A 19,031-nucleotide genomic window follows, 5' to 3' on the forward strand; every position below is an offset into this window, starting at 1 on the left:
TCAAAGTCTGCATCCCAATTGAATACATGGGCCCTCGTATTGTGCCAAATCAATGGGCTGCTCTCAACAATTTTGCATACATTCGTTTCCGGCATCACTATAACATGGTAGAAGCCCTTTCCCATAAATGCAATGTCCTTCAATCTACCAAGGTCTTCTTGTAGACAACTTTGCAGCCAATCACGCAATATTGCTCTATTGGGTCGACTACCCACCACTTTTACTACAAAGGATTCCCGTTTAAGATGTGTTAATTCACTCTCCATTAGGCATTCTTCCTCCGGGGAGAGAACAAAGGCTCCCATTGCATGCATTGAGGGACCATTTTGATTGTCCACCCCTTGTGTTTCCTGTTCGGTTTCAGCATCAATGCGATTAAATAGATATTCGTGACATACCTATGTCCCATTGATGTCGAGAAGGTTTGGGGCTGATGTTTGTGCAGGCTCTGAAGCAGCCGAGTCGTTTTTCGAAGATCCTTCTGCTGCCATCGCTCCTCACGGCTGAGTCGTAGGTCGATGTCTTTGACAATGTCGTTTGATCCTCCCTCTGCTGTCGGCGCCTCTGATACTCTGTTATCCCGTCGCCGCCTCCTGGTTAGAAACATTAACTTGTTGAGCCAATGAGCCGCCCTTTCATTTTGTTTGTATCTCCTTCGTGCTTTTAGTTTGTGATCACACACCTTTCCTACATAAGTTTTTTTTCTTATACTTAGCATCATCATACATACATAATTTCTCCTCTTACATGATGTTAAGTTGTTTTGCCAAGATATTTGGTGCATGCTTTAGAAATCATATTGTAATACAATTCATGTGAGGTCTATTTGTTTGTGTAGGCCTTGCAGTGACAAAAACTATTTCATGTTCACTTATTTGTTTCAAACTAGAGCACAAAAGGGACATCTAGCAAGAGATATACCACCATTTTTCTTGTTTGATTTTCTCGTCTACACAATTTCATATAAGCTATCTTTTTTTTTGTTTAGTTGTAGTTCAATGCATTTGAACCTCCTAGATATATGTGACACGGTCTCACATGGACACATGTGAACGAAGTATGATTGTCATTGAGGGTGGTCAATTTCACAACGAATAGTCTCGAGTCAAAGTAGTTTCTACATGTTTGTTTGTATTATGACAAAAAAATAGTACTTACTACTGTTATAAACTTCTACATTCAATAACACCCGCATATATTTAAGAGAGATATATGTGATACACACATTAATATAGGTATGTGGATTTATTTGTCCATACAATATGTTTTTTAAGGCACATATCCACATGTTCTCGATATGTGTATGCTCTATAGTTTTCGGCGAAATTGATGGAGGACAAACACAAATACATATGCTTGTGATGGGTATGTGTGCTCACATTGGTTCTTCCCTGGGGAAGCAAATTCACATGAGTAAATTTAGCATCGGTAAATGAAAAAAATACCTCAACTTAGAAATTAATCGTCTATTCTTTTACTAGAGTTGTTCTAGGTGTCACAATAACACATTATTTTATTATTTGGATTACCGTAATGATAATACATGTGTGAAGTACTTGTTAGATATATTTTCGGCCAGAGAGATAGACCATATTATAATGTCATCCCAACCAGTCTCCAAGATTTGTTTCCCCGAAGGCTATTTTGATTCTCAACTCAAGCTTGAGAGTATCGCCAATACTTTTTTACAATGATTTTGCATGTTGATAAGAAAAATGTAAAATGAAACCATTTCAAATTTCAAAAGGATCCATGTGAATAGAGAAGTTGAGCGCCCTCATCATCTAAGTAGTTTAGACTAAAAACTCTTTCGAAACTCCATTTAGAAGTGTCTATGAAGCACGCCCAATCCAAATGCATTACGTGTTTAAGATATGTTATATAAATGATATCGCATATTGCATGGCCAATATTTTTTGTCTACCAATTTAAAAAAATGCAAACTAGCTTGAAGTTAAGCTCTACGTATCTTTTGATTTCTCATTCTTTCTCCAAATGGTAATAGTATAAAATGTCAAATACTTTGATCCTGTATCTACTTCGTACATCCTCTAATATGTTTTTTAATCAAAATGCATTTTCTTATAAGAATCAATATATATGCATACTAATTCATCCACCATGACCGAATATTTCCTCGATAACATTTTGTTGCAAGACACCAAAATACTCATAGCGTTTTGAATACATATAAGTTATCACAATACTCATATATAGTGTAAAATATACTATTCTATAGTGGTATTCTAGTAATATCCAAACACTTAGGGAGCTTCTAGTAATGTAGCCAAGAAATTAAGGTTATTTTTATATTTTGGGTGGCATCATAACCATAACTTGTGAAATTAGATGTCAGCTATTCTAACTCAACTTATGTGACACACAAGACATATGGGGAATCAATAACTTCATGGCCAACATGTTAACTTTACTTGGTAAACATTGAATACAAATATTGTTAGTGAACCTATTTGGAGAAACACGATACCATTACACAACCGAACACCTAGATTCAATAGAAAAGTTAAGTATGGTATAATCACATAAAAAGGAAGTGTCGATGAGTTTATTCATAAACAAGTCTCTTCCAAGTAAACATTTTAAATCTTCCATTCACAAGTTAATATTATTCAAGTGTGTAAACTTGGTACATATTCGTTAAAGCATCTACTATTATAAGACACTACAATTATATCCCTCTAGAATCATTCCCTAATCGTAGTATGTCATTCTTTGATGAGGACATCTATGTTTGCCGATCATTCTTTGATGAGGACATCTATGTTTGCAATTAAAAATTCGTAATCTTGTAATCATGCCATTGGGTTGATTTTTGTTTTCATTTCTAATGATACCAAACACATCTCATAAACTTAGAGTTATTTACTTCCCAAGACATTAGTGAATTTGCATAAGTTGTATGCAATCTACAACTTGGTCTCTTATTGAAGGGTCTAGAAACAAGAACCCTTTCCCCCATCGCGATGGTTTTGTTATAGGCTATACAAGTAATTTCTAAACATCAAAGAGATTGGGAGATGGTTTGTGTTGCAAATCATGATGATCAAAGAGTAGGTTCTTCTCTTTCAGAAGGTTCACACAAGTATAATGGTATATCTTTTAGGCTTGTGTGGAGTTGGCCAAGAAGGGATCCTTTGTTTGGATTGTAAGATAAGGATAATCATGAGCCCATCAAAATGCTCTCATGAGCTTAAGAACCCAATGAGGTACCCAAATGTAAGGCCTATTATTATGTCAAGTAGATCATTGCATGGCCGTATCATTTTGGTTCATTACATAAATCTCTTTATTTTCATCCCAAATATTCTTAAAGTACAATCATCCTTTGTCATTGTTACCCCTTTAATTATCTACACACTCATGACATGCAATTTAAAGCTTCATAGTTCCAGGAAGGAAAGGTTTGAGAAATTGCTCCAACACACATTGATCACTTATGTGACACAAAACAAGGTTTATTTGTTGAAGAATTGAATCAAACGAGTCTAAACGATAGAACCAATTTGTGTTTGACACTGTTAGCAATGTGTTTAAACTTTAAAGGAAACACTTGTGTTAATAACGAATATTCAAGTCAAGAGCTAAAAGAAAATGACTATGGGGATTCGGGAATGATGACCAATAAATAGATGTCCCCAAAGAGAAGTCATTGGAGAAAAGCGACAAGGTGGAGCGGGATAGCACAAGTGATAAGATTCCAATGAAAATCAATTGGGTAAAATGACATGATAAGAATTGAGTGTCGAAAGGATATGATACGAAAAGGATATAAATAATAAGAGTCATGTAACCAAGGTAGAGTGTACATTGGGAGACTAAATCTAAGGAATTCAAAGTGAACCAGAAGTTGGCCATAATGTCTTAATCCTAGCTTGATGATATTACAGTATAGCAACAACAAGCTAAGGATTTCTATGGCCATGACTAAGACTGTAGATCCAAGTCCCAGTAATGTTCAGAAGAATCTATTCAAATGTTTGACCCATACACATATTCATATTTTAATAAGTTCGTCGCACTATTTTTTCCTAGATCGGCCTCTTTAATAAGCTCCATAGATCATATTTGACCGTCAAAGATGATAATAAAATATATTTGCCTATTCATTGATCTATCAAAGAATTTATCTCATGTTACATGAAAAGTAAAAGTTGTTTAACTTAATTCTATTTTTATATAAATCTATAGTATTTGATTATGAGTAGTCAAGCAATGTTGAAATTAGTGAGCATAATTATAGAATTGTATACACGATAAAAATAACCATAAATTCCAATTTCCCGCCAATATGGCTTAAGCGCAATGTTATGTATATATAATATATTGTTGCTATAGAAACTTGAACCATCGACACAAGAGCTCCAACATTTGAATCTTCGCATCAATATCAATTTAAATAACCAAATCCAACATTTGAATCTCTACATCAATATCAAATGAAATAGACAAATACAAAGAAGAGGGGGGTGTGCGTTAGAACATAGATCCTCACTTCCGTGTGGTATCAGAATGACACAATACCACACACACTTTCTCCACCTGATCTAGATATAAGATTGGATACACATCTTATGCAAGACTAATGTGCTTCTCGCTAGCCAAATATGCACCTCTTCACGTCGTCTTAAAATAGAGACTTGTAGACCGAAGGGCACAATAATTGACACCAAGCTAGCAAAACTATGTGTGAGGGAGGAACATCATATGTACAGATGAAAGAAATAATCTAGTATCCAAGGAAAATATGGTTGTTTCTTCGAAGACCTCTTTCGACCATTTGCACCATGGTATGTATTTGTGTTTGGGGCTTTTTATAACATGGGTCTTGAGTGACATAAATGATCAACAATATTGAAAGATAGGGCACTCCCACATCAAGTAGGGCTAGGTGATTCCTCCACACGCACATGGGGGAAGAATGAGTTACCCACACATTCTCCACAAATAGATAACAACCATAATCAGAAGCTGGAGTCAAGATTTGTCAACCATAATAACTAGAAATCGAATAACATGATCGATCGATCATATCTTCTCATTTATACTATTACTATCTTGGTTAGTGTTTGTTAATTCTCGTATCTTTGGAAGTATGAAGATTTTTGTGGGTCAGGCAAAACTATAGTTGGTGTTTTGTCTTAAATTGGGAGAAATGACCAGACATCTTCGTTCGTCTTGCATTCTTTCGCACTCTCGGCTTGACGTCGCCGGCCTTAAATTTATTCTTCTTACTTTCGCATGCTCGGTTCAGCGTTTTGTTAATTCATGTGTCCTTTGCAAGGACAAAGGTTGTTGTGGGTCAGACACAAGCCACGACCAGGGTCCATCTTTGGAGAGAAAATGACCGGACATATTCGTTCTTCTTGCATTTTTTTCACACTCTCGCTTCACGTCGTCAGGTTCGTTCTCCTTGCTTTTTTTCACACTCTCGGTTCAATTGTCTTAGGACGGACGAAGGTTATCGTGGGTCGGACAAGCCACAAGGTTATCGTGGGTCTTTCGAGAGACAGAGAGAAATGACCGGACGGACAATCTTCGTTCCTCTTGCTTTCACACTATCCCAAGGCCCCGGACAGAAAACACAAGTACCTGAGTTCAAATCCGGCTTTACCCACAACTAAACATACTGTGCTGCTCACACATATAATCTTCTCTACCATTCAAGTGAGTTCTGTTATAATCATCATTATCCAGACCTAAATTAGCTACTTCTGATCTTCGTTAGTGTGCTAATATCGCCACTCTATTCCCCTTAATTACAGTGATTAAGCCCCTCCGATTAGCTCTGATTAGCTGAGAGTTGGCATTATTAGCTCGATTCGTGATGGGTTTTGATCAATCTCCTGTGTCCATTTCTACTGATTCTACCCATCCAGCGAATTGTGTTACGCCAATTCCATCTGATGATTCTTCTGCTACCTCTTGCATTTGTGATGATGGATCAGTAGGAAAACCCCGCTCTAATCATTCTGCAGGAAGTATACGCAATAGCTCGCTGAATTACCATAGCTCCATCGATCGTTCCACCTCTCAGGAGGAGCTCTGTGATAACATTCTGATCAGCAGCTCAGAAGACAACAACAACAACAACAAGGACGATAGTGGGGCCATTAAGGTAGTATTTAGCACTTAATCTCTTCCTTAATAAATTAATTAAACTGTTTCCTCTTTCCTGGCTCATCATTTCTTTTCTTGATTTGTTCTTCTTCTCAGCAGCATCAGATCGTTAATCCGATGATTGAGCCGCCTGATACTGCGATTAGCGGCAAAAGCATCCACGATTCCGCGATTAAGAGACCCATTGCAGGCTTCATAATGCGCAAATCCAGCTCATTCTCTGCAGTCAAGGCAGAGATGCTGAAGCTGGACAATCTTGATTACCACACATTAATGCATGATGAGACTGCAAAGGCGAATCATCAGAATCCTGCGAGCCCACAACTACAGCAGAGATTAGTGCCGCACCGCATCAGTACGGGGGACCTGATTAACTACCCTAATGATCTAGATCGCAACCCTAATTACTATCCTCGAAGCAGCTTCTCAGGGATGGCCACAAGCTCCAAGATTACTGCTCATCGCCATAATTACAACCATTCTCGACATAAGCAGATGATGATGATGAGCTCCAGTAAATGGGATGATGCAGAGAAATGGCTCCTCAATCGTAGCCCGCCTCAATGCCTGCATAAGCGCCATCATCCTTACTATAATGATCCTCGATCTGTTGGCACTGTCACAGCGCCGCCGCCTCTAATTCGATCTAATGATCACTCGGCGGTGGCGTTTTCATCTTCCTCCTCCTCAGACTGCCGCACTGCGCCGCCTCGATTCATTCATTTCAGCGGCCATGAAGCAGAGCCCGAAGCTTCGTCCGCCATCGCCGTCTCTGTTAAGCTCGGCGGCAAGACCATTACAGGCAGCCCTGCGTCCCCAGGGCAACTGAATAAGCAGAGCCTCGGCCGGATGATCCGTTTCGGCAAATCAGATGGCGGCAGTCGGAAGAATAAGCTAGTGAAATCCATGGCGCCGCGACAGAAGGTCGTGGGGGATTCAGACGCTCATCAGATGCAGTGCTGCATGACCGTGGTGCAGAGAGCGGCGTCTATAACGTTTTCTGATCTCCCGCCTCCTCCTCCTCCTCCTCCGCAATCCGATGATCATGGCAGCAGTAAGGAGCTAAAATCCATGGGTTTAGGGTTTAGAGGTTTGAACTTTGGGGGTTTAGGGCCAACCCTAAACTCTAAATTGTGAACAGAAATCATTAATTGATGCCTGCATTATTCTGTGATGTTTTTTGTCTAAAAAGCAGAGTTTAGGGTTTAGGGTGGTCAACCCTAAGCCCTAAATTGTGAAACAAAAATCATTATTGGATGCCTGGTTTATTCTGTCATGACTTTCTCTGCAGAGCAGGGCAGGATTCTGCATGGGTTTAGAGTTTAGGTCAACCCTAAACCCTAAATTATGAAACAAGAATCATTATTGGATGCCTGCATTATTCTGTGATGACTTCGTCGGCAGAGCAGAGCAGGAATTCTGCATGGGTTTAGGGTTTAGCTGAACCCTAAGCCGTAAATTATGAAACAAAAAATCATTATTGGCTGCCTGCATTATTCTGTGATGACTTTGCCTGCAGATCAACGCAGGATTCTGCATGGGTTTAGGGTGTAGAGGTTTAGGGTTTAGGTGAACCCTAAACTCTAAATCGAGAACAAAATTCATAATTTGGATGCCTGCATTAATTCTGTGATGATGTCGTTGCAGATTCTGCATGGGTTTAGGGATTAGGGGAACCCAGAACCCTAAACTGTGAGCAAAAATTATGATTGGATGCCTGCATTAATCCTGCGATGATTTTGTCTGCAGATGAGGGCAGGGCTGTGCATGTTGACAAATCGGAGAAGATGAGCGCAGGGATGTGCATGAATCAGGTGGTGTGGCAGGGGCAAGATAAATATAAGCGCAGCAACATTGATTCAGAGGAACTAAGCTGGAGATCACCGGCGCAGGTGAATGGCAGCCTAATCATGAGGTCGGAAGCGCCGAAGAAGAGGGTGGTGGTGGTACGGCCAGCGGGAGGAGGCGGCGGCGGCGGCGGCGGAAGTGGCGGCGCCGCCTCCACGATGACGATGATGAGAGATGCCTCCACCGAAGTCTCGCCCAGATGTTCCACTTATAAGGCGGAGGCGGAGCGTTCTGCTGCTTCGCCGCCGCCTCATCATCATCATCATCAGAGGCGGCGAGACATGGGCACGCAGATAACGCCCCTGCCTAATAGCTCCAGAGCCTCAGCCGCCGCCACGCCCCGCCAGGAGAATCTTCTCCTCTCCTGCGAGCTCGTAGATCCGAAGGAATCTAAGAATCTGTATGATTCGCATGGCGCCGCCGCCGCCGCCGCCATTAAACCTTCTGCTTCTTCCGCCGCCGCCGCCGCATCGAAACAGGGAGATATACAGCGCCGCCTCTTCGGGAAACAAGGGGCGGATGAGAAACAGAGTTATTATCCGCCCGCGCCACCATCAGATCAATCCATGGATCTGAGCAGCAGCAGGAGCAGCAGCAGCAGATTAGCGATTAGGGCAACTAATAGTGCCCCAGATCCAAACCCTCCCGCTCATGTCCATCCTCATGCTTCCATTTCAACTGTGCCGCCACCACTCGATAGCCTGATCGTGTCCACCTGCTGGTTCGATCAAGACGAAACTGCACGATTCAAGCATTCCTCGAAGTAATTAGATTGGATCATGTTCATTTAATCAGGATCGTTAATCACCTGCGCACAGACAGACACAGAGAAATCTATCTATCTATCTATCTATCCATATATATATGTGCAGACAAATCTAATACTTAATGTGAATTACAGAATTCCGCCAGTCATCAGAGTCTTTGAATGCAGGCATGTCCATTAAGGGCATGTCTACCATATCTTATGTATCTATCTATATATATATAGATAGATAGATAGATATAGTGAAAACCTAACAAATTACAGATGGCATATAGTTCTGATGTTCCTTTAATGTGTGTGTGTGTTGATGTTTCGCAGAGAGATCGGTACGGCAGAATGAATCTAATCAATTGTTTTGGATGCGTAGGTTTGTACGCGAGGCGGCTCGGATCGATGCGTGGGAAAAGCATCAGAAAGCAAAAGCTGAGGCTGAGCTGAAGAAGCTCGAGGTAATGAAATGAATCTAATTGATACTCTGAATTGTCTAAATTTTGGATGATTAATGAATCAAATTGATACTCTCAATTGTCTAAAACTTGGATGATTAATGAATCAAATTGATACTCTGAATTGTCTAAAATTTGGATGATTAATGAATCAAATTGATACTCTGAATTGTCTAAAATTTGGATGATTAATGAATCAAATCGATACTCTCAATTGTCTGAAATTTGGTGATTAATGAATCAAATTGATATTCTCAATTACTTAAAATTTGTATGAACAATGAATGAAATTGATACTCTCAATCACTTAAAATTTGGATGAACAATGAATCAAATTGATACTCTCAATCACTTAAAATTCGGATGATCAATGAATCAAATTAATACTCTCAATCATTTAAAATTGGGATGATCAATCAATCAAATTAATACTCTCAACTACTGAAAATTTGGATGATTAATGAATCGAATTGATACTCTCAAATCAATCCATATGTGCATATGGACCTACTGAATTGTAATCGAGGAACTAATATAGCATTGAGCATCTTTGGATGGCGCTAGATGAAATTGGAGAGATTGAGATCACGAGCTACGGAGAAGATAATGAACAGAGTGGCTGCAGCCCGAGTGCGGGCGGCCGAGATGCGGGCGGCCGTGAGCGCTCGTCAGGCGGAACAGCTAGCCAAATCTCTCGAGAGGGGTAACACAAATCATCATCATCATCATCATCATCAGAACCAATATGTGAACATAAGATCGAGGGGTAGCAATTACTTCTCTGAATCATTGGGTGTTTGTTTCCCTGCTATTCTGCCATGAAATCAGTTTTTGCATCTTTTCTCTGATTGATTTCACTGATCATTCCTTCATAGAATGGATTTAGATGATCCGATTTCAATACAAATCTGCAATTGTGAGCAACCACCATCAGAGATTTAGCTCAAAAAATGATTGGGGGGTAGGGATTGGGGAAGGTAACACAGTTTACAGTTAATGAAGAAGTGTGTACAATATTTTGGACATGGGCGGCCCATTATTTACAATTGGGTGGACAAATTACAATGACCGGTCCATGATCATCTATCCATCTTTGAACCATATGCCCAATAGCTCTCATATAGAGTAACATACATACATCTATAGACTATACATATATGTGTATGTCCATCCCATCTCTTCTTTTTTTAGGGTTTACAATATTGGTACCAAGGATCGATCAAATTCTGTGTGTTTTGTAGTGTGCTCATGAACTCGTTTACTCCTAGCGACCAAAATTGATCGATCCGTGCTTTTACAACGTGTTCTTGTTCCCAAGGGCCAGAGTCGATCCGTGATTTTACAATTTGTTCTTGTTCCTAGGGGCCAAAGGTCGATCCGTGCCCTTATAGTTATGCTCCCTTATGAATACAGTAACTTGTATTTGTATCAAGAATCAATCTTTCTTATTGTCATCACGGCTTGTATTCGTAGGGAGAATCAATTTGTGCCTCTAGAATGTGTACTCGCACCCCGAAAATCGGTCTTGTGTTTTTTATGGTCATGATTTGAATTCATATCAAGAACCAATCCTTCTTGTTATGGTCAAGACTTGTTTTCGTTATATGGAGAATCAATTGGTAATTTTAAGGTTTAGGGTGAAATAGTATTGACAATTGATCCATGGGTTTATGGTTTGTATCCTTGCTCCTACAATTAGCATTTTATTGAGAATCAATCCGTGCTTTATTGGTTTGTGATGGTGTTTAACGTAACTGAAGGTTTGTGACCGTGTTTAACATTGAAGGTTTGTGACACTTGACAAGCTAGGAATTGCGTTTGGTTACCACACGAGTGAATGAGGGACAATAGAACATTTGTAGATGCATAAGCCTCCGAAAATCTTAGATGTGCCTATACAAGAACGTCAAGCTTATTAGGATTTCCTTAGCCTCATTCTTATCTACATCCAAACTATAGATATTGTATTGACCAAACCTTGTTTAGTTTTTCACATATTCATGCACTTTCATGTGTGTTTTACGCCTCCAATACCTTACCCGAATTGGATTGTGCCAATATGCTAAATCAACTTTTGGTTCCTATGTTTATATGCCTTCAAGGCACTCTTCTGTAGACACGTCACACAACTATGAGTTTACTTTTTATTCTCGTGCTCATTTGTCTTGTCTTCTTCTTTCATACAACACATCATGCCCTTACAAATGTAAATATCCTCGTGTGAAGCATGGATGGAACATCAACTGACACAAAGAAACCTCCTCGATGGGGTAAAGACCATGTGATGTATGTAGGAGAGTGCCTCAAATTTCCATACAATACAGGTCCTAGCGAATGGCCAAAATGTTTGATTCCTCCATTTTGTCCATCAAATTCAAAGGTAACTACCAATTGTGATGCTTTCGGGACGAGACTCTCCATGCTTATGACATATTGTTCTTGAAAGTGCAAAGGAGACTGCCCAATATGAAGTCTCATGCTCAATGTACTATAGTTGTACAAATGCTTTAGTTGCGTATTTCCATACTCTCTTGAAACACGCCCCCCATAGAATTTGACTAGAGCCTCTTTAAATATTATTTTGGAATGGATAACTTTATGTTTTGCTTTTCAAAGTGAAGAATATTTTTAATGAACAAAAATGACAAATGACAATTATGATGTAAACTACCATCCCAGTGATTAATTATTCAAATCCGTGCTTATGTGCAACTAGAAATTAGGAGTTTGTGAATGATTTTGAAACAAAGATACATGTACGAATAGTATGGAAATGAAGTTGTATGTAGTGTGGTGATGGGGGGTTCATTCAACAAAATATTTTTAAGAGTGCCCATTAATATAATCACAAATCAAAGTTATAAGTCGGCATGCACATGATGTTGTAGAACTTGAATACATTATGAGTAAATAAATTATAGAGGTGACATATAATGGAAGAATTAATGATGACTACTACATGGAAAATTGTTAATAGAGTTTAAACACATCATGCCATGCCCTCCTGTAGAGGGCATAAGCTTCTATCTAGGCAGCATATGGTGGCAAATTGCAATTGAGAGCTCATTTGAGTATTGTATGCTCGAGCATCAAATAACTAGAACCGTACGTCTCTAAGCTTTGACTGTTTAGTAGAAAAGCTCTACAATCCCATGAGGCCAATATATGAAACTGTTTTAATATCAAATTAATCTCCAAGTATGAGGATACATTTCAATGAAGTGATTAGTATATATTTTCTCCTTCAAATTTAGCTATATAGGATATATTTCAATGAAGTGATTAGTATATATTTTCTCTTTCAAAATTAGCTATATAGGTTATATTTCGATGAAGTGATTAGTATATATTTTCTCCTTCAAATTTAGCTATATAGGATATATTTCAATGAAGTGATTAGTATATATTTTCTCCTTCAAAATTAGCTATATAGGTTATATTTCAATGAAGTGATTAGTATATATTTTCTCCTTCAAATTTAGCTATTTAACAAGCTAAAAGTCTAGTTAGAATTTGTATTTCACCTTTCATGCCTCCATATTTTCAACATTGCGATAACAAGTTGGCTTAAAGTTTGTTTACATTTTGACTCTCCATCAACATTAGTTTCTGATGCATACACATCAAGGTGTGTTCACAAATCTTATTGAAGTAGGCTCAAAGGTAAGCTTCTGCAATAAGACACATGTGCAAATATGTGATCCTTAGTTGTAGGTCTCTCGCGAAGGAATATTTAAATTACGACCAAGCTCCATAGTTCATTTGTGCCATGAATTATCCTTGGCAACTAGATTGATGTTGCACATTGTTTGTTTCACAACTAATTTCTAGAAGGGAGATTATGCCCTCAAAGTCTCGGCAAATGGGTGGGCCAATTTCTTTGAGAATGAATTGGTGCAACATAAACATGATTACGACTAGAGAGGTGACTCAATTAATTACTAGATAAAACACTTGATCTCACCAAAGTATTAATTAGAGGATTTTTCCCATTCAATAATGCATGGATGATGGAGTGGCTTATTTGGTTGGTAAAAGTGAAATACCAAGTTCTTCTACATGAGCATGGGCAAATGCAAGATTCCTACTTCTCATTGTTAGTGTAATTTGTTAACAAAGCAACATGACCCTTAGTTTAAAGAGAAACTACAAGTATCCTTCTATCTAAAAACATATTATTGCATCTCCCAAGATCGTTTCTCTTGTGACTTTAAACACTTGGCTTGTTAGGACATGTTTGAATTTTGAGCTAATTTGTAATTTTCGAGCAAGTGACACCTTCAAGTTAAATTCATATGTTAAGAATTGTCGAAAATAAAGGAAAGAGTTGTAGCCATTGAAAGCATTACTATGGCCATTGTACTCATTCCTAAATTATAAGATATGATAATTATATGAAAAATATTCATTGCCTTCCAAACTAAAATGCTTACATTAGATATCTAGGAAGATATCTAGACTTCAAAGTCCAATTCTCAAACTTCTTTCCTTGTGTTCAGTCATATTGAAACTCAATTAGTACGATATTAACGTGATTGCATGTGTATGTGTGCATACACAACTTTTGAGAACTATTTGCGATTGTTTAAAAGATATTGTTGGCTTGATAAAGTACATTTACCTAATCTCGGCTCAAGGATATGCTTATCATTATATTGGCCTTGTGGAACAAGATTTTATTTTTAAATCAACACAATATCAAGTCACAGTTGTTTAACCTCCATGACTATGAGTACACCATCAATTGCACATGAGAGAGTTTATCCATCTTACCACTATGACAAATGACATTGCGGATGGCATCATGAGTAATGTGCGGAAGAGTTGGGACTTCTATTAATTTGCAAGTTCAATCCTCATTTGCAAATACTTAAAAAAGGCTACTTAAAGAAGGAAAGATGAGAATATGCAGACATAGGGGATTACATGTTGAAGCACAATATGAGGCATTTGCATGTCTATTATATCACTCAACCATGACATGTTAAAGCGCAAGCTGAAGTGATCACCTTTACACATCATTCACTAGTTAAACATAATAGGCAATTGTGTAACAAACAAACTATTGCTTATGTTTCATCAACTTGCATCACTTATACTTCGTAAGTGAGATCATATAAAAAAATTGGCTTGTTCGTGGTAAAAATCACACTTTGTTCAAGTTACACATCATGAATAATAAAATGGCATACTTACTCATCATGAAATTATAAGTCAAACATGTAAATAATGCAAGTACTTTACTAAATATAGTTGAGATGCACAAATATGTCTACATCCATAATTAAATGGTCTAATTACATAATCTAGCTCTAGTTTTTTTATCTTCTATGAATACCCACAATGGCCTTACCCACGATGTCTCTACGAGTTTAGTTTCTCACATTTAGAAATGGTATGTTCTATGGGTACAAATCCACACAGCTAAGAAAACATGATTGTTTCAACTTTCCACTTATCCATGCTTTAATGTTATATCATCAAGTCCCAATTGGATTAACACTTCGATCAAGAGCTCGTGCATCAAAATATCAAGTACTTAGCTCTCTATAACAATGCTCATAAAATATACAAACATTTTACTTTATTTTCTATCTTTAGAGTTGATCAAATGAAAGCAAAACTTTATAATTTGATATTTTCAATGCAAATGTGAATTGTAAATTTTTTGGGTATGGAAATGGTATTCCTTCTTGGAAGAGTGTAGAGTGTCTTTCATTTGCATGAATCCAAGATATAATCAATGAAATGACTCAAGACTTGTGAACAAATATTTATATATGAAATATTTACTTACAATCGTATTAAATTTGGTCTAGACTCTTAGCTATTAAAATTTTGCATTCTGAGATAAGGATTACAAGAGCATGCCTACGTTTACAAACCGGTGAACTTAAACTTTTGTTTCTTGGCACAAGTGAAAATTGCAAACATGTGCAAATGTATGAAGTGGTAAACTGCAAATACGTCTCAGAGATGATGTAGGGGATGAAATCTAGATGTTGAATATTTGGTCTTAGATAGCAAAATATTATTTTTGACATTAGATAAAACAAATATGCCTAAATTTATGAAGTGGACATGCTTAGGACAATCTTTTACTTGTGACAAGGAACCCAAATTGAACTACAATGGAAAAACATCAAGAAAATAGTGGACATTGTCCATAAAACAATGTATTCAACCATGAACTTGAAACCATTCAATCATAACGAAAGATCCAACCCACTTGTAAGCCTTATCTGAAGGAATTCATAGTCTTGGAGGAGCCTTACAAGTCTTGCTGAAGTTAGTCTTGGAGAAGCCTAAAAACAAGTGTTTGGACAAGAGTTCACATATTGATAGGGTATTGCCCCAAATATGTTCACTACATGACAATTTGGACATTGGCTAAGCATCAAGGGAGGATTTTTATTGGACATGACCCTAAACCCTAAAGCACTAGAACAAAGTAAATGTGACTCCTTATCATCAAGCATGATAATCATTCGAGGCATCACATTAATCTTGAGCTTTAATAGCTTCCATACATTCTCACATTGTTTTCTCTTACTAGCTCAACTTATTTGCACCTCAAAAGCATATCAACCTCCAGAGTTGCATATCCATGAGCGTACAAAGCATATCATCAGTAATTTCCTATAAATAAACATGGTCATCTTGGATCTAGTTAACCTTACAACAATAAGGTAACCATTTTGATCAAACCTAGAAAGAACAATCAATACACTTCAAGACATGGAATGATATAATTCTATAGCTTATCCACATACAATAACAAGGAATAACAAGGTTTGTGTGTGCAGTAACTTTAACAAAGAATAGCTTCTCAAGCTCTCCATTGTTGCTGAAGCAACATACGAGCAACGATGTCAATGATACAATAGTTATAGGATATAGAAACCCAAAATCTTTTAAGACGTTTCGAGAAGAAATTTATGACTTTCTCATCGAATTGTTTAAGTTTAGGAATTAGTTAAGAGTAAAGAATGCCATGCCCACTCCTGTGGTGTTCTCTCATTTAATCCTCTTTCCAAACACAGTTTTGTATACTCTAGTTTTATCTAATTGGACCACCCGAACTATCTTGGCGACCTTTGGATGTCAAGATCTTGAATGAATGGAAAGCTCGATGCTTGAGCTTCTTCTCCCACTCCGTAACTCTTGCCTCCATGGAGATCCACTGTCTCTTAGCTTTAGCTTCCATTAACAAGTGTTTGGACCGAACATTTCCAAAGCTTTGCCTTACATTCTTCTGCATTTCACTTGCTTTACATGATAGAGATGTCAGACCCCTGTTCCTCGCAATGCTTTGCCTTATGTTCATCTGCATTTCACTTGCTTTACATGATAGAGATGTCAGACCCCTATTGCTCGCATCCACAACAAGAGGAGCACCCATCTTCATCAAGTTTAACGCTTCATAAGTGATAGATGTCAAAGCTGTGCAACAAATAAAGGAAAATGGAAAGAGAGTCAGAATTCTCTTGATTTCTGCCACTAACATTCACATAGTTGCTAATCTGTTCGATATAGTGAAACAATACAATAGGGCAGGATTCACGCCACAAATGGCACGCAAAATCAAAGAACTGATGAAAGAACTTCCAAAGAGACAATTGTGAGTGCTGACATTGAGCAATATCCTGAGCCACATCGAGAAATATTAAATCCTTTACCGACCATATGACTATCCTTCAATTCGTCTCGTAATGTTGCAAGATGATATCCATATAACCTTATCTACTAGTGGTCTATGTGCAGCATTAAGCAGGATTGCTGCAGTTTTTCAGCTTCTCATTCCCTGTCATGTTTCCTTTTGTCGAGTTCTACTCCATCCCTGTGTTTTGAGCTGTTCATTATCCTAACAAGAAATACTCATTTTGGTCCTGTCCTCAAAATGTTTCACTACTCCCCATATGAATTGTAACAACTTCTCCATGTCTGTTCACCAGGTTTCCAAATTACATTGTATATCGTTTGGTTTGAGTGTGTATAAACATATTATCCTCATATGGACTCATAGACATCTCTGCTTTATTGCTTAATAACTGTACAAGAAACAGTTTCGTATACAATTGCTTGATAAATAATAAGTGTACACAATCAATATATCACTTTCTAGACAGCATTCTTACCCACAAGAAACAAGTAAAAATTTTCTGTATCTTATCACTGGCCTCTTGTTGAGCTATCACCTAAAGCTATACCATCGGAGCTTGGGGAAACCTTAGGGTTGGGTAAAATTTCCCAAACATGCCTACCAGCAACCCTTGAGCCAGAAACAGAGTTTCTATGGACATTATTAATAAAGACAATAGAAATACAGGAAGCCTAAAAAGAAAGATTTAACCTTGAAAAGGGAGAAGAACTAATGCTTCCCAACATGGATATAGAACACCAGCTTACGAGTGAAATTAACAGTGTTTCTATGGGCATATTAACAAAGATCTAGAAACAGGGGCAGTAAGGAAGAAAACAAAGACTTAGCAACAGTGGAAGCAGAGAAACCAAAAGAAAGGGTGAGTTTTACCTTGGTAAGGTAGAGAAATGAAGCCATGGGCAGGGAGGCCAAGGCCGAAACCAATGAAGGTGAGGCCGACACTGAAACCTAAGCCGCAACCGCTGCCGACAAAACCAATAGATTCAGGGCCATAGCCAGGACCCCATCCGACACCGCAACCGACTCCGATGCCCATCCCCCAGAATGCCCCATATGTAGGATGCACAGGGTTCCATCTCTGGTACCTCCTAAACAAGCCATCCATTGACATTCAGACTCTGATTCTTTTGCCTTTGTGTTTGTTCTTGGAGAGAGATGGTGGATGGATCTAAGTATTATGCATGTATGTATGTATGTATGTTTGGGTTGGAGAATTGTGTTTCCTCTGCAGATATGTGCAGGTATGTATGCATGTATGTATGTATGTTTGGGTGGGAGATTTGTGTTTCCTCTGCAGATATGTATGTAAGTATGTATGTTTGGATGGGAGAATTGTGCTTTCTCTGCAGAAATGTGCAGATATGTATGTATTTGCTTCCTCTGCAGAGGGTAATCACTAACAGAAAACACAGCATATAGGGGCTCATCCCACATCTTAAAATGAAGCCAAGAGGGATTTGAACCTCCACACTCATCCAAACATATCTTTTTAGGCTTTACAACTTTTGGCCCCCACATCTCATCATAAGACCTATATCTCTATCAAAGATAAGTCTCAAAATTAACCATGAGTCTTCTTCATTTTATCTCATTAATCGCTCATAACAACCTCATATAATCAGACAAAATGGGGATGGTGGACTTACCCATACAATTTGCCTGGACCGAAGGCATTTTATGATCCAACCATTGTTGGCATATAGGTTGGTGCATCACGGAGAAATAGGGGATGAATTGGTCATATAATTTGCCTAACCATGGGCATTCCATGAATTTGCGAAACTTGAGGACATTAGGGTAAATAAAGAGTCGAGTCTCTAATAGCCCTGAGTATGCCCATTTATTTGATTATAGCTTTCTCCTTATTTAAAAATGTTTCGCATTGGAAAAGTGCCCAACTGGTGATTCGTGAACTCAACCTAAGTAGTAGTAAGCCAATAAAGAAAGAGAGAGACATGGCAAACATATGGCCAAATGGACCTACAAGACCGAAGTCACAACCATAATCCATGGCATAAGGTTGTGTTCACATGTGGTTGAAGGACCATGATGATCGCATGTTGAGTCCTTAGAGCTTGAGTAAAAACTAAAAACTTCACAATTTTATGCCAAGCCAATCTCAAACTAGTGCTCACATAAGGGCGTAACTTGAAGATTGGCATTGTGAGCC

General features: G+C 38.2%; 2 protein-coding genes across 2 annotated transcripts; one reads left to right on the forward strand and one right to left on the reverse strand.

Moving 5' to 3' along the window:
* Nucleotides 1-5,845: 5,845 nt before the first annotated feature.
* LOC147851168 (uncharacterized) lies at nucleotides 5,846-10,343 on the forward strand. Its single transcript, XM_087335566.1, has 5 exons — nucleotides 5,846-6,136; nucleotides 6,235-7,192; nucleotides 7,888-8,749; nucleotides 9,120-9,201; nucleotides 9,763-10,343. The coding sequence occupies exons 1-5, from the start codon at nucleotides 5,846-5,848 to the stop codon at nucleotides 10,018-10,020; spliced, it is 2,451 nt and encodes an 816-aa protein (XP_087191692.1). The 3' UTR covers nucleotides 10,021-10,343.
* Nucleotides 10,344-15,933: 5,590 nt separating this feature from the next.
* Nucleotides 15,934-18,311, reverse strand: LOC147851169 (uncharacterized). Its single transcript, XM_087336016.1, has 2 exons — nucleotides 17,732-18,311; nucleotides 15,934-16,641 (listed from the first exon to the last, which is right to left on the reverse strand). Exons 1-2 carry the CDS (start codon nucleotides 17,970-17,972, stop codon nucleotides 16,259-16,261), a joined length of 624 nt encoding a protein of 207 aa, XP_087192142.1. The 5' UTR covers nucleotides 17,973-18,311; the 3' UTR covers nucleotides 15,934-16,258.
* Nucleotides 18,312-19,031: the final 720 nt, after the last annotated feature.

The sequence above is a fragment of the Azolla caroliniana genome, unplaced genomic scaffold (genome assembly GCF_043228905.1).
Source record: "Azolla caroliniana isolate FFs.n. ecotype wild unplaced genomic scaffold, voAzoCaro1.0.p SCAF_20, whole genome shotgun sequence".
NCBI classification, from domain to species: Eukaryota; Viridiplantae; Streptophyta; class Polypodiopsida; order Salviniales; family Salviniaceae; genus Azolla; species Azolla caroliniana.

Bases quoted from the DNA above. Each gene is read 5' to 3' on its own strand.
- LOC147851168 (XM_087335566.1), top strand. From the start codon at position 5,846: ATGGGTTTTGATCAATCTCCTGTGTCCATTTCTACTGATTCTACCCAT. The intron at 7,193-7,887 runs GTAAGGAGCTAA...TTTTGTCTGCAG, and splicing joins ATCCGATGATCATGGCAGCA to ATGAGGGCAGGGCTGTGCAT. The intron at 9,202-9,762 runs GTAATGAAATGA...GGATGGCGCTAG, and splicing joins CTGAGCTGAAGAAGCTCGAG to ATGAAATTGGAGAGATTGAG.
- LOC147851169 (XM_087336016.1), bottom strand. From the start codon at position 17,972: ATGTCAATGGATGGCTTGTTTAGGAGGTACCAGAGATGGAACCCTGTG. The intron at 16,642-17,731 runs GTAAAACTCACC...TTTGTTGCACAG, and splicing joins CATTTCTCTACCTTACCAAG to CTTTGACATCTATCACTTAT.